This window comes from Hermetia illucens, chromosome 6 (genome assembly GCF_905115235.1).
Source record: "Hermetia illucens chromosome 6, iHerIll2.2.curated.20191125, whole genome shotgun sequence".
NCBI classification, from domain to species: Eukaryota; Metazoa; Arthropoda; class Insecta; order Diptera; family Stratiomyidae; genus Hermetia; species Hermetia illucens.
In genome coordinates this window covers 39,044,853-39,060,215 of record NC_051854.1, presented here as the reverse complement: position 1 = coordinate 39,060,215, position 15,363 = coordinate 39,044,853, and the positions used below count along the sequence as shown (strand labels likewise).

General features: G+C 42.7%; 1 protein-coding gene across 4 annotated transcripts in view; it reads right to left on the bottom strand.

Annotated features, from left to right (window-relative positions):
- LOC119660257 (protein tramtrack, beta isoform) overlaps nucleotides 1-15,363 on the bottom strand; it is a 75,215-nt gene that overhangs the window by 31,872 nt on the left and 27,980 nt on the right. For 3 of the 4 annotated variants that reach the window (XM_038068711.1, XM_038068714.1, XM_038068715.1), the window contains exon 2: nucleotides 905-1,348. In XM_038068711.1, coding sequence (XP_037924639.1) covers nucleotides 905-1,069 — 165 coding nt within the window. In that variant the 5' untranslated portion in view covers nucleotides 1,070-1,348. Of the gene's footprint in view, nucleotides 1-904; nucleotides 1,349-14,136; nucleotides 14,623-15,363 lie in introns of those variants that run through there. The other variant, XM_038068712.1, reaches the window with a different exon arrangement.

Here is a 15,363-nt window from a genome sequence, read left to right as displayed (position 1 = left end):
ATATTTTATGTTAAGTTTGCTCCCCATACATGCGAAAGGGGAGCGCAAAACTTTTTTCATAGAATGTGGCCATGTGGGATATCAAATGAAGGGGCTCAATTAGTACTTTTCGAAGTCCGTATTTGATCTCGGGTGAAAAGTGAGAGCGTGAGGACTCAAAATATGACCCTCGAAAAGTCTAACAGGTTTCGTTTTCAGAACCTATCCAACCGAAAAATCAGAAGAACGGCGGAGTTGGAATTTGGATACATATCAGGGAATATTTAGATCTTTTCGGTATGTACGAATACAAGATGAACACGAAACCTTTATACCCAAAGCGCCCAGCTTACGGTATACCGACTTGTTTTTATTTTTTTCAGGTTTAGCTCGCGTGTATTTATTTCGTTAAGTGTACGCGAATTTGTGAGTACACGTGAAATTTCGTATAATGACCCCCCCCCCCCCCCCTCACATTCCCGAGCCTGGCTAGCGCAGAGGTGCGCAAGCACATATCAACGGAACACTTCGATGGAGCTTCCGAATTTGCGGGCGGACCTTCAATTTAGCCAATTTTTTTAGTTTTTGGGATAGCTCTTCCCTCTAGGTCGTCTTGGCGCATTTAGGAAGTTCTGGTCGCCATCGCAATCACAATTTGTTCATCATCAGGGGAAGGCAACATCTGACATGTTTCTGTGGCGATGCAGACCCTTGAATTTATTTGGAATCAAAGAATAATGCGCCGGGGGACATTTCTGGATGAGGGTAGTTGGAATTAATGTGGAGGCTTGCATTATTACTGGACATGTATGACCAATTTCATATCTTGTTTTGACTAGCAAATGTCAACTTAGTATCTAAAAGTAGTTAAAAAATACCAATTATGAAATAAAATTGTAGTTATGATCAAAAATAGTGTACTCACCTTATGTGCTTTCAAATACTGTCCTTCAACAGCCAACGTTACATCCGTAAACGTTTCAGCGTGTAGTAGCTGGTCAAACACTGACAACAGATTACTCTGATGATTGTTCCATCGCAGACAAAACCGCTGCGTCATTTTTTGTTGGGGATTTTTTATCGATTGCATCTTGAGAATCGTTATCTTGACTTTTTTACGGGAACGGCTACTTAGAAAATATCCTTAATCCTTTCTATTCGAGAGGATGACAACGCGAACGCTTTATAAACGTTTGCTCCTCTTGAATAATAGAATAGTAAACTCCGAAAACAGAGCCAACGATGTAAATAAATATCTTTTGTAGATGATATTGAATATTATCAAATATGTTAATTCCAAATATGTTGTCGATTGAAAATTTGCTTAATTTTGAATCTTCGCATTGGAGGCTGTTTTAATGTTGAATTCCTGAAAAAAAAAAAAAAAAAAATAAAACATGAAATTTTTGAAGCAATCTTTTGTGGTTGGGGAATTACTAAAGGCATTTGATAGTGGAGGTTGGAATTACTTGTTCATGTGGAGATGCTTAGTCAACAGGTGGTTTCTCGGCTTAAGAGCGGGAGTGCGCAAATAAGAGAATGAATTTCAAAGCCACATTCCCACTAGCGGTGGAACTTCAATCATTTCACAAAGCCTATTCACAAGTATGGGGATGTATCATACATAGTCCGTACACATTGACGTGCATACAATGGGCAATTTAATCACATGTCTCCCAGTACTGTGGGGCCTCGACCAATTCAATGGGAATGTAAACACAAGAAAATTTATATGAATTTCATTCACTGGCAACAGCACACAAGTGCGACCACATTGGAGAGGAGAGCCAACAGTACGTTCAATTAAATACAGTACAAACTAATATTAATTTGTGCCCGAGCTAGGTGTACTTATCTCACTTATTGATAGTTGTGTGTTCTCCGAGCGCAGAATGCTCGGAATTCATGTCCACTATTTCAAAAGCTCCACGAGAATCATGCATAATATTGCTGAAGAATGTACGTGGTGAAGGCTAACCAAAGGCGAAATAGAGCCACTACTATTACTTATTGATGTCGTCATTTGAAGGCAATCCAGTCCCTGTCTTTGAGACTTTCTTACAGGTAATCCGGCGCGATGGCACTATTTGAAGGGCTTAAAGAATGAGTAAAAACTTCATGTTATTAAGTTATGTAATGTGACTTCTAGCAAAAAACCCGTTTGGAAAACCAGAAACTGTGGCGTAATAACAATTCTTGAAATTGTCTACGATTACTTCGGGATGAGCTTATTTATTTTCAATTAACATAGAAATGTGGTACTTGGAAGGTCTCACCATTGGAACTGAAATTGTTCGCTCCCTCAGAGGTCGAATATTCTGAACCTTCTAGTCATGAATAATACTAATTTCTTTTAATAGAATTGACATTTCAACGTTTTAGATACGAAAATGGAATCGTGCTTTATTTTCAATTGGAATAGAAACATCTTTTGGAAGACCTGCTCCAACAGCCAGGTGTTGGGAGTAGTCATTTTGCTACTGACAAATCCAAATTATATAGGAAACCAAGAAGTTGAAATTGTTGCGAGATACTCATATTCATATTAATAAGACTGACTAGGCTGGCCATGACCAATGTTCGAGGCCAGATAAAAGCAGCAGGATCACTTTCAAGACCATTCAACATCAACAACGGTCTACGACCAGGGGATGCCCTATCATGCGTCCTCTTTAACCTGGCCCTCGAGAAAGTGATCCGTGATGCGGAGGTAAAGGCAAGAGGTACGATCCTTTTTAAGTCCACCCAACTACTGGCCTATGTTGACAATATCGACATCATGAGAAGAACCACTCGAGACGTACAAACTGCCTGATTACAGCAAACCAAAAAGAATTAAATTTCAGTCTTTAAGTTGCGCATTTCTTCCTTGTTTTTAGAGGCGAAAAACTCCCGACATCCGTTTTCGACGTCATCCAAATTGTTGAAGTTGCGGCCACGAAGAAAGTGCGCCATGGAATGGAAACGGTGATAGTCAGATGGCACAAGGTCCGGACTATGGTCTGGATGCAGAAAAAGTTCAATGGTGTCGATTTCTTCTTATTTTTTCTTGGGTTTGTCTGGCGGTTTTGCGTTGTCTTGCTGCAAGAGAACGCGCTTCCGATTGATCAAAGCCTGGTATTTTCTGCCGAGCGGATCATATATTTAATCAAGTTGGACACAGTAGAGGCCTGCGTCGATTTGGAACCAGTTCGAAGTGAATAACATCGTCGAATTTCCACCAAACGCACAAAACTGTCTTCCCTAACCCTCCGACGAGGGGAAACAAAAGAAGTTAATGTTACGACCGAACGACCGAAGCCAGCACTCGTGGCGAACGAAGATGTTAAAGCAAGCCAGATTTTCGATCCTACTCGAAGCGTTTTCGACCAAGCAGCCAAACCGAAGACCTACAGCGGACCACAAGCAAAACGTGTAAGGTTCAACGTATAAAACTTTGTTTTAAAATTTGAAGTACATTTTGTCTATAACGTACAAATGAAGATTCGCAATTTCCGAGCAAAGTTAACATTAACATTTTCAATCATTGTTTTGGTTTATATTGTAATGTTAATGTAACTTGGAGGGGGTACGGTCAGAACCCGACAGCGATCGCCACGACATCTAAGAGCGAGGAAAGTCATGCCGATCCATATAAGGGATTATTTCAGACAGAAGACACATGGAATCAATCGTGTCGCTTTTCCACTCCTCGCACAGCGTACCAAGCCGTCGGCGAATAAAGGTGTCCAAATCAAGCGCCAGTGTTTTAACTTGATGGGAACCCAATTACCCATAATTTCTGGAATGTCGAGTTTAACGGACATTCCACGAGCATTGGTTGGGGGATTTGTTGCAATGGCTTCAGAGATTACTTCAAAATTCACAGTCGAAGATCGGCTTGAACGTTCTTTGTCTCCGAGGTCAGTGTTGCCGTTGCTGAACTCTTTGAAATAGTTTCGCGTAGTACGATCCGAGATTACATTCTCAATTTGAACTTCGCATATATTTTTTATTGCTGCCGCTGCACTGAAGCCTTGTTTCCAGTAATGACTGAAAAGGACTCAAATTGCAGACTTTTCCAATATAAGTTAAAAAAAAAAACGATCAATTATAAATGTTACTGTACATTATGATGGAGCAGTTCAAGACCTTTGCAATAGTATATAGCACATGCATATCAAATTCCTTTATTTAATAAAAAAAAACATAAAACAAAAAGACATAAAAAATGGGAGAAACCTTTGGTTCAGCTCAATCTTAGCTGGATGTGTTATGTTGTATTAGCAATCGCGAGTATACTCCTTTGCGTAGGTTTTATAGGCCAAGGAAATAACCTTGTTTTTCTCATAAATCGGCGAATTGTGGTTAATTCTGATTCACTTAATGGGAAGGGCGCCCACGAAACAACAACCAGCAGTAGTCACTTACGTGTTTACTATTCAATAGTCTGTACATACAACGAAGCGCACAAACCAAAAGCTTCGCTACCAATGCAAACGTTTTGGGTTTGGTAAAGATATCCAATTGCTCTCTCGACTATTGTGGGATTCTTGGGAATTGAAAAAACGGACAATGACAATCAATGGAACATTTTTTGAATTCATAATTAGCTAGGATTGGCGCGTAGCTCTCAACATAAGCTAATGGAGTATTTCTATTTTTATAACTGTCGCAATTCCAGTGAAAACTATTTGTCTAATGCAATCCGTCATGTTATATCGTTCGAAGTATCAAAGCTGTTAAACTCATTAAGTGCAAACCTAGCCATAAACATGAGTCTGTAGTGAAAAGTCAACTGAGTTAACAATCCCCGCAGATAAAAGCTTACCTCAATGAAAATAGACAACAATTTCATAGTCGTCCTCCTTCACACAGTGCTAGGGAAGCATGCTTCACTGGTGCACACTCACAAATCAAACCCACACAAATCTAGTCAACAGGCAGTTGGTATCGAAAGAGTGAAAAGGATAAAAAAGACCGTGACCTCAAATTATTCGTATTGAAAAAAAAATGTCAATTAATTTTATTTTTTGCAGTAGATAGGAGTACAGGCACTTGAAACCAAGCAATCCAAAAATCGACAGTTCAATAAAAAAAGTGTAATTTGCAATTATCGTGTGAATGTAACACAGCATTTACGCTACAATCCCCAGTCATTCGTACAAGTGTAGCACAATTTAGCTATGGGTCTCTAGAAAAGCCATTGCTTCGATATACATACTTCCATCTACAGACTTCATGCTGGTAGTGTGTTGAGGTCTCAAATTGTCTAGAAAAAATTATTAATAGTAAGAAGACACTGGCCAGTTTTTAGTTCGATGTAGGGATGGGGAAAATCGATCTCCACAGTTGGCTTCTAAGTTACACAGTCGCACTTGTTGGTTACTGTGCTGAATTCTTCCAATTTTTACATGAAAATTCAATAAGGCTTCACTGGAGAATAGTGAAAGCCCTTACCAAACCTCTAGCAAAGTATCCCCATTGACAAGGCAATAAACCCAAGGAGAACCAGTAAATTTGTCAACCCTCCTGAAACCTCTCGAATGACGTTAAATTAATAGGACATGAGCTTAATAAAAGCAACTCCTCGATAACCTCAAGCTCAGATCTCCCAATGCGACTACCAGACTCTCCATTTATTGTATTTTCTACTAATCTCTGCCTACACGCATGAGCACATAGCTTACTATGTATCTCATTAACTATGAATACCTTCAACAATCTCCTGAAGAAAAATGTAGAATTCTCCATAACTGACTCGTGATTATTCTAATACATCCACTTAAATTTATTGTTGTAAAATGATTGCTCATCCCTAATTCATTGATTCATCGTTTGAATGCTTCACTACAACTTTCAAAAGTATTCCTCATTCAAATTTCAGGCCCGCATAGTTTCATTCATTTGATTATAAATTACTTCGGTATCTCCTTAAAAGGGAGGAATATGTTGAGAAATCAACATGCGTTCGTCTATAAATTTCTTGAAAGCGTATGGAGAGTGTCATCATATGGGAACAACGTGGGGGCATCCTACAATTTTTTAGTTCACTCTGTATTTGATAATCCGGTTGATTTAGCAATCATCTCTTTGACTGCATGTATAGTAGATGATTTATTGATTGAGGCGATTAATTCAGAAATACGTAGATCATATTCCCTATTTTTGTTACTTTTGTGAAGAAATTTAATGGGTGACCCTTTTTTACTAGCATTTCTGATATGATGTAGTACTGATTTCAATTGGTGTCTCTTATCTGAAACAATTCGGCAAACTTTTAATTTGGCTCAGAAGTCACCATATGGTAGCAGCCTCCTAATTTTTTTTCAGATTTTTCGGTTGGGTCTGTGAAAGAAATGAACACTTTCGACCCCCGCACTCCCCACGTTTCCAACAAATGTCAAAACTAATACCGGCTTCCGAAAGTACTAACCGATACCTTTCATTTGATACCACACATTACGATATTTGTTTAAAAAAAATGTACACCCCCCTTTTGTATTCATGGGGACCCCCTTAAATTCGTCGTAGAATGATGTAACTCATTGAATGCGTGAGCGTTCACAAATCCCACCTTCCCTCCCCCCTTTTTTTGGGTAAATCCTTCAACAAGTTCCGAGAAAGGTGACAGATAGACAGTAAACTGATTTATATAATTTTTTTTACACAGAACTTAAAAGGAGGAGGTAAAATTAATCCCTTTGTCCACAGGTCTACCTCGCGTCACCTACCCTCATGATCATGTTTGGTCCTGCCGAACATAGAAGAAGCAAACTAGATGAACACCTAGCAGGAATCCAGAGACTTCCCAAACAAGGAAATAAACCTTCAAATAGGTGTATGACGAGTATGCTTTGCCGCAGCACCTAGTCCCAGAAGAACTCGTGCGCTGGGTTAAATTGCTCTACCACGATTCAAAAATTAAACTTGGAAATATGACAGTTTATATCAAAACAGTTTCGTACCTCTGTCGGTGTTTATCAAGGAAGTGCCTGCTCATCACTTCTCTTATGAGCACTGTCACCCGCGACATCCAACGTACGGCGCCCTACGCATTGCTCTATACAGATGATGTTTTCTTAGTGTCTCAAAACAAAACTAATCTAGAGCAACTCCAAAAATCGTATAACCGTCTCATGAGACTGAATCTGAATTAAACAGATTTTTTGATGATCGAACCCAAAGAGACTATGCTAATTCTGTTATTGGCAGCCACGTATCGAGAACTTAAGTAATTTAAATATCTGGGACGAATCCTATCAGTCAATAGTGAACTGCGTTATGAATTTGCTTCATGCTTCAACGCAATTTGGATCAAGTGGTTTTCACAACTAGCGTTTTTTGTAACATCAACGCCTGTCTCAAATCCAAATTTTACCGAAATGCTGACACTCTTTATAGTTCTGAGTATTGACCGACTATCAAAGACAATGAACGGCACCTCGCGGTAATGAAGGCAAAGATATTGCCTTAGAACCGTCGTAAAACTCGCTATATTCATCATAATAAGGAAATTCGCAAAATTGCGAGAGAGTCGTCTTCGATCGTATGGGCATGTAATTTGCGCTGACTCGGTTGCCAAGATTGGTCTGAATATCGAAGTTGATAGAAAACGACCAAAAGGCTCGCCGAAACAACGATAACTTGATGCGCTGAATGATTATTTGAGAGCCTCGCGATTTGGTCGACTCCGCTTTTGAACGGGACACAGTCTAAGGACTGAATAATTCAGCATTACTAAATTGGTGTATGAAAAGGGCTTGATGTTACCCAGTGAGTTAATTATTCAAAGTGGATGCGTTATCTAATCTTCAATTATCTGAAACCACAAGTCATACTGCTGATTGTGCCTACACTTTCAGAGAGTTGGATACGTGCTTGCAGGGTATTACTGAAAATTACGCCTCGAAAAAGCCTCCTGCCTGTCATTCGTAGCAGGTACAGTTTTCCACATTAAATATCAAGTGAGAAAAAGTGGCCATCTCTGTGTCTAGGCTTATACCTTTTTATCATAGATTGCAAACCTTAAGCCCGCCATCCACGTTCAATTCGCCTGAGAGTCCGAAGATGACCGGTGGCCGTAATGTGGATAAGATGCTTTTGGTCAATCAGTTTTGACTATTCAGACGACCGGTGCTTAAAGAGGCGACAACGAAGACTAGGCAGCAACCTTGTCGGCTAAGTTAGTACCAAAATGGCAAAAGCGAAACCTCCACAAGGTGGCATCGGGAAACGCTGTATCACAATGGTTTGCTAGCCGTGATGCAGTAGGCGAATGTCCTGAGGCCTGGCATATCGGCTGACAGCAGCCTGACACAATGCTGTTGATAAAGTCGTCAAGTGCTAGATTAATGAACTCTTACGCTTAACATATTGGGTTCATTTAGTTTTATCAACACAATCAAGCATTGTTACGAACATTCTGGACCAATAGCACGATTAAACTGAAGTATTTAGAAGGATTCGAGGGAGAAAGGTGAGTTTTGACAAGTCTTGGGCATCGTAGTGTGTCCCATCAATACATGTGTGGTATCCAAGCATGAGACAACGACCTACAATTTCTTAAAGGACGGTTCCCTAGTTTACCAGGGGATGACATAAGCTGTGGAACTTGGAGTACATCCTGGATCCAGCAGATCGAACGGATGATTACATCCGCTTAGGAGGAGTCACTGGTCCAGGCATGCTTGGTATGCGTTCAACGGTGGAGTTGGACTCGATGAGACTGTGGTGTCAAACTGCTAGAGTTTCACTCCGGGTGAGGGTTTCATAAAGGCGCACTTTTTGAGAAATCTTCCATCTGGCTTGTGAGAAAAATACCGTCTCTGCGGAGGGGAAGGTTGGCTGAAAGGCTTAGGCATTCTGAAGGTGAGTGCAGTAGAGAGGGGGTCCCTGTTCAGATGACCGATGATCGAATGAAAAATGATACCGGCCAGAAATATTAGTTTAGCCTGTAAGCGAGAATTTCATGTTTGCTTAGGGTGTGAGCGAGAATTTTAGGACATCTTGGACATTTTCATCGCTGGTAAGCATTTTTTATAAATGCACAAAAATGTCTCTAATTTGCATCTCAACGCCTTCTAGGTCCAGAGTTGAACTAATGATGCCGTTCGACTTACCGGTAGGGGGTAGTGCTTGAGTTCAACTGGCGCCCCTATTACATTTGCATTGCGGGCTCCTCTGGGGTAACTGATCGGCCGAACTGAACGTCAATAGCGGGCTTTAGGAAAACTCAAAGCATGTCTTGGATGATACAACATTGGATAGAAAAATCAATGAGGACCCGGCAATTGGAAGCGGTTTTTCTGTTCTATTCGGGACAGTTTGCGAGTTTGATTCTCTCTAGCTTGTGGAAGAAGGATCTTTACTAAATAAAGTCCTACATACGCTGAGCTCCCCCTCGGACACCATCTTGTCGTGGTGGGGGAGCCTGTAGTAGTTTACTACTACACTAAGGGTGTCCAAAAATATGAATATGGAAACGATGGTTTTAAACTCTCCAAGTGGTAAGAAGTCACAGACTTCGAATCCACCCGCGACCATTAGCAATCATATCGCGGCCGAGGCGCGGATTTTGGAGGCCTCACCACATTCATACTCGCCTACAGATCAATCTGTAGAAGGCATGCTTTCCGACTCAGTGAAAAGTTTGCACTTGGTGCCTACGGCGAAGTTAGCCAGAAAGGAAAGTACGGAAACTTTCAAATTGGGAGAAACTGAAAATCCAACTACGGCCGGCTCGTCCGCGGTACTACAGCCCAAATCTACCCGCAAGCGAAAGAGGAAGGCCCGGCGGAAGGGAACTTCGGCCACTAAGGAGGGGGGACTACAGGCTGAATTCTGCCTGTCAGAACCTTCTCCTTCATCCTTACCGGGAAGAGCGGAAGAACGGGAAGCTGGTGACGTGGACGCGGTCCGGACACCGTGAACCTGGAAAGGCCCGAAGCCGACGGCAGAAGAGAGCACTGCGAAGGAAGATGAAGCACATTGGGAATGAGGACATGGACGTGGCTGTACCACTAGGCGCGGTAACGCCCAGAGAAATCGGACACAAGGAAGCGGAATCTCCGGCGGAAGGTGGGGACAAACTGGAAACCCCGGTAAGATCCACACTGGACGCACCAGACTCTTCTGTCAGCTTGCGTCCTGATGTCAAGACGGCTAGAGGCAACTATGCTGAGACAATATTGTTCCCAGGACTTAGCTACGATCATCATACAATACCAAATAAATGGCGAGAGGAAAAACATCATAGTTGCCTCCGCTTATTTACCCAATGATTCTTTGTATCCTCCACCGACGCAAGAACTTAGGGATCTGGTGGCGTATGCAGAATCAAGTGGTCTAGAACTCTTAATAGGTTGCGATGCGAATGCTCAACATATTTGTTGGGGCAGTAGCAAATGCAATCCAAGTGGAGAGAAGCTATTTGATTTCATCACTTCAGCTGGTTTTATGACTGCAAACGTAGGGTGCGCCCCTACGTTCGTGGGACCGAGAAGAAGCGAAGTAATTGCCTAACAATCTGTACCCCAAAATTGTTAGAGTCGATTACACACTGGCGAGTGTTAGACGAGGTCTCACTGTCAGATCACCGATATCTAGAATTCAATCTGACTATTGCGGGCGAACAGTCTGCAGTACAAAGACGGAACCCTAGGAAAACGGATTGGGCAAAGTTCAATGAACTTCTTGGCAATAAAGTACAGTTCCCTAGGCGACGAAGGACTCCTTTGGTGCTGGAAGATGAATTGAAAACTCTGAACTGCACACTTTTAGAGTGCTATGAAGAGGCTTGTTCTATTTCCCGAGGCCAAAGCGGTAAAACGGTCCCTTTGTGGAACCGAGAACTGCAAAAACTCAGGAAATCAACCAGGCGAGTTATGAAACGTGCTTGCAAAAGTAATAAGAACGAAGACTGGTTAAATTTCAGGAACTCGCAACGTGAATATAAGAGGCTCGTGAGGTGCTCGAAGCGAGATTCCTTTAGAGCGTACTGTGAGGAACTGGAAGACGAAAGGGTGACTTCAAGGCTGTGCAGAGTCCCTTTTGAGGACAAGTCGGCCAAGTTGGATTCTCTTAGAAAACCCCACGGTACTTTCACGAGCTCCAGACTGGACTCAGTACAGACCCTCCTGGAAGTACACCACCCGGGAGAACGGGTGAGAGAAGTGGTAGGGGGAGAGTTGACGGTTCTTGCAACCCCTTCAACACGCAAGCGTTGCAAGGGGAACTGGAACACTGCGAAAGCGGTTGTTACCCATGAAAAGGTGAGAGCTGCCATACTGTCCTTTGAACATTTCAAAGCACCTGGCATGGATGGCATCTAACCGGCAATGCTAAAGGAGGGTATGGAGCATTTAGAGCGACCTCTAAGAAATATTTTTCGAGGATGTCTTGCTCTGGGCTACGTGCCTTCTTCTTGGCAACAGATTAAGGTAGTTTTCATACCGAAACCTGGGAAAGATGACTATTCTAATCCCAAAGAACTTAAGACAGATCAGCTTGACTTCATTCTTGCTGAAAGGTTTGGAGAGACTGGTGGAGCGTCACATTCGTGGAAACGCACTTAGGTCACACCCACTTAGTGAAAACTAACATGCTTACCAACGTGGAAAGTCCTGTGAGTGTGCTCTTCATTCTTTGGTCACAAATGCAACTTTGAATGGTGAGTATGCGATGGGGGTGTTCGTGGACATTGAAGGGGCTTTTGACTGTGCGCCTTTTCAAAAACTTTGTGATGTCGCCAGAGCGCATGGTGTTGATGATGCTTTAATTAAGTGGACCCATGCTATGCTAACGCAAAGATTGTTGTGCGCTGAGGTAGGGGTCGATCGCTACCTGACTACAGAAGCAACGAAGGGCTGCCCCCAAGGAGGTGTGCTTTCGCCGCTTCTGTGGAGTATGCTGATCAACTCACTGCTATGCGAACTGCAAAATTTGCCAATACACGCTCAAGCTTATGCTGATGACGTGGCTGTACTTGCTGTTGATCGGGATCTTGGGATGGTGTGTAGGAATATACAGCGTGCCGTTGATTTGATAGACAGCTGGTGCCTTAGACATGGTTTGTCAGTTAATCCAAATAAAATCACAATGGTTTTATTCACAAAAAGGAGAAAACTGGATGGACTTTGTCTCCCTGAGATGAGGGGTACTATCCTTCAACTCTCCGAAGAAGTGAAATATCTGGAGGTCACTCTAGATAAAAAACTTCTTTGGAACAAACATGTAGAGGTAAAGATGAAAAGATTTCTCACAGCTTATGGGCTGTGCAGACGGACCTTTGCTTCGACATGGGGACTCAGGCCTCTTGTGGTAATGTGGATATAAGTCGTCATCATTAGGCCGATGTTCGTATATGCATCCGTAGTGTGGTGGATTAAGGTGAGACAAAAAGGTTTTCACCGTAAACTAGACGCACTGCAAAGAACTGTTTGTCTGGGTATCACGACATCCGGCGCAGGTTTGAATGCACTACTCAAATTGCAACCCCTGGATATATTTATTCAAAGCACTGCAATGAGAGCAGCTCATAGGCTAATTCAATTAGATCTATGGGAAAACAACGGATGTGGGGCGCACAGAACATTGGAAGAGTTACTGGGAGAACTGAATCCAGTTCTTACAATGCCTTCCGATTCTTGTGTCCCCATACATCTGTTTGGTAGAAGATATGTAGTTACCCTGAAGCGTAGAGAGGACTGGGAAGATCCAGAGGAATGCGTGCCGGGATATACGGAAGTCTTCTACACCGATGGCTCAAAAACAGAAGAGGGTTCTGGAGCCAGAGTCTACCTCTCGAATAAAAACGAGAAGTGGGCTTTTCCTTTGGGACAATATGCTACGGTTTTTCAAGCCGAAGTTTATGCGATCCTAAGGGTGGCAAACTGGGTGATTGACGAGCGGTTGAAGGGCAGGCGCATCGGAATCTGCAGTGACAGTCAAGCTGCACTGAAGGCATTGAGCAGTCCTTTGATCACCTCGAATATTGTTCAGGAATGCAGAAACCGTTTGAACTCTATGTCTAGATTCAATACGGTGGAACTACTCTGGGTACCTGGTCACTGTGGCATAGAGGGAAATGAAATCTCGGACGCTTTAACGAAAGAGGGGTCAATCTCCCCTATGCCGGAACCGGAGCCAGCAATTGGGGTATCAGTAGCATTGGCTAAATCTGTTTTCAAAAACGGGGAACAAGTTTCCCATAATGACAGGTGGCAGAGCCTAAATGCTGCTCGACACACCAAACTTTTCCTGCCAGAACTCAGGAAGTTGATTTCAACGTAGCTATTGCCCTCAGTGCAAGTGCATTACCCAATTGTCTGGTGTCCCATGCTACATATCAGCCCATTCTCCGGACAACAAACTTCACATATCCTGGATTTCACTCCCTTGTGGGACTGTCGATGATTTTGTGTGATGGTGTTGGTTCCTTTTTATAGCATTGTCCCTGTTGTCTACTACGCACTCAGCTCATCCGTGTCTGTACAATTTCAAATATCAGAGCCCCGCGCAACAGCCATCGGAGACGTGATATATTTCTTAAAATACAGCCTCACCACGAACAACATGGAAAGGGAATCTGTGATCTTGTTGACTTCGCCTGTTTGAAATTTTCTTCACGACCCGTCGTCTCCGTTCATTCCTACGATTCGGCGTGAATTTCAGTCGAAAACTTACAGAAAAACTTTTCGAAACAAGCATTGTGTGGATATGCGTAGTTGGGGCAGCGCAAACCATCAAGCGAAGGGAGAACACGCTGGCACCCAAAAATAGCACAGACACACAACGCAGAAAGCGAAGGATGTGTAGAAGGAACCGTCTCCTATTGGACTCATTGTTCGCTTAAAAACGGCAAAAGATTTTTCAAAAAGGCTATTTTTATATTTATTTATTTTTAGAGCCTGTGAATTGTATATTGGGTGAAAGCTTTGCGGGGACGGATCCTCTCAGGCAGGAAAATATCTTTTTTTTCCACTATCGTTGTAAGGAATGAAAATTGCTTCTCAGTAGTGGCTAGATCGCGCTGGGACACTGGCAATACTGTCCCAACGCAATAACTCACTTGTTCTGTGATAACGAGCAGACGGCCGGGCGTGACGATATGGAAAACCGTACTCGCTTCCATCGCGAATGCTGATAAGAAAATATTCTTTAGATTGTAAAATTTACCTGTAAAAGTCGAGCATGGGCAACGCGTGCTCTATCTAGGGGGGGTCAAAGGAAGTGCAGCAATGGCAATCGTCACATGCATTGCTGGTCAGGAGGGGGTGCAACTAGGATCTCACAATCATCAATGGCTCCTGCAACCATAGAGTCCAAGGTTCCCAAAATTATCCTCAACCAAATGAACAAATCCAATCGCACTGCAACTATCACAAATTGGATCCTCGCGGCCACTCCACCATTACTCACAATCGTGGGTCTTTTCGCGCACTCACATGGGGCCAAATCGCGTCATCGGGGGATGCTTCCGATAATTACACTTTCGTCAAAACACACTTTAATTCATTATAGTTTCCACGGGCGATACTCAGACTATGCTTCGAGCACTATCGGATGCCGCCATGTCAGCAGAAATACGGGAAGATTGCGATTTTTTTTTCGACTACGGAGGGACACAAGTGCTCCTAAAAGAGAGCGACGCAAATAACGTTTGTATTAAGGCAAAGGAGCAAATTTTTTTTAAGCTTATTTTCTGCGATAATTTCAGTGAACCAGTGTTACCGTCTTGTGCGAATAAATAGGGTAACGGCTATTGTTATAGAATTTGACTCCTCCTGAAAGCGGTTTCAAAGTTGAAGAGTGGGTACTGAGTGATCAGGAGTATGTTGGGGTACAGCCAAAATTTTTCTGGTTGTTCTAAAACAATATTTGACTAATAACGGCATCCACCCCTTATTACCTGGAAGATCATTTCACTTTCGGGATATACTGAGACGAAACTTGTCTAGCCAGTTCTGCAACTGCTGACTTGTTCTGAGTTGACTAATTCACGTAGTGTTCAGGCGCGCAAGTTAGTATCTATACTTCAAAATTCTGGTCTTCATCCCTTCAAAGGATAAACTCTTCACTTAAGCGGCAGCCCATTCGCCAGGGGGGGCAAATTCCCGTTTTCTCCCTCACTCACTCCTAGCAGTGTATATTGTCCTTTGGTGGTGGTGGAGTAGGACCCGTCTTGCCGGCGTGTTCGGTGGTGGGCCCCGATTTTGCAACGCGATCGCGATCGATGATAATAAAAGTGTGTGAGTTGAAATAATAAACGTGCACAGTGTGTAGAGTAAGTTATTTGCACAATTGTATTCAATATTGTATTGTTTGGCTGACTTGGCGAACTGACTGATTGGTCTTGTGACGAATTCCATTGTACTTAGAACAGTGAACTGTTTGCATACGTGA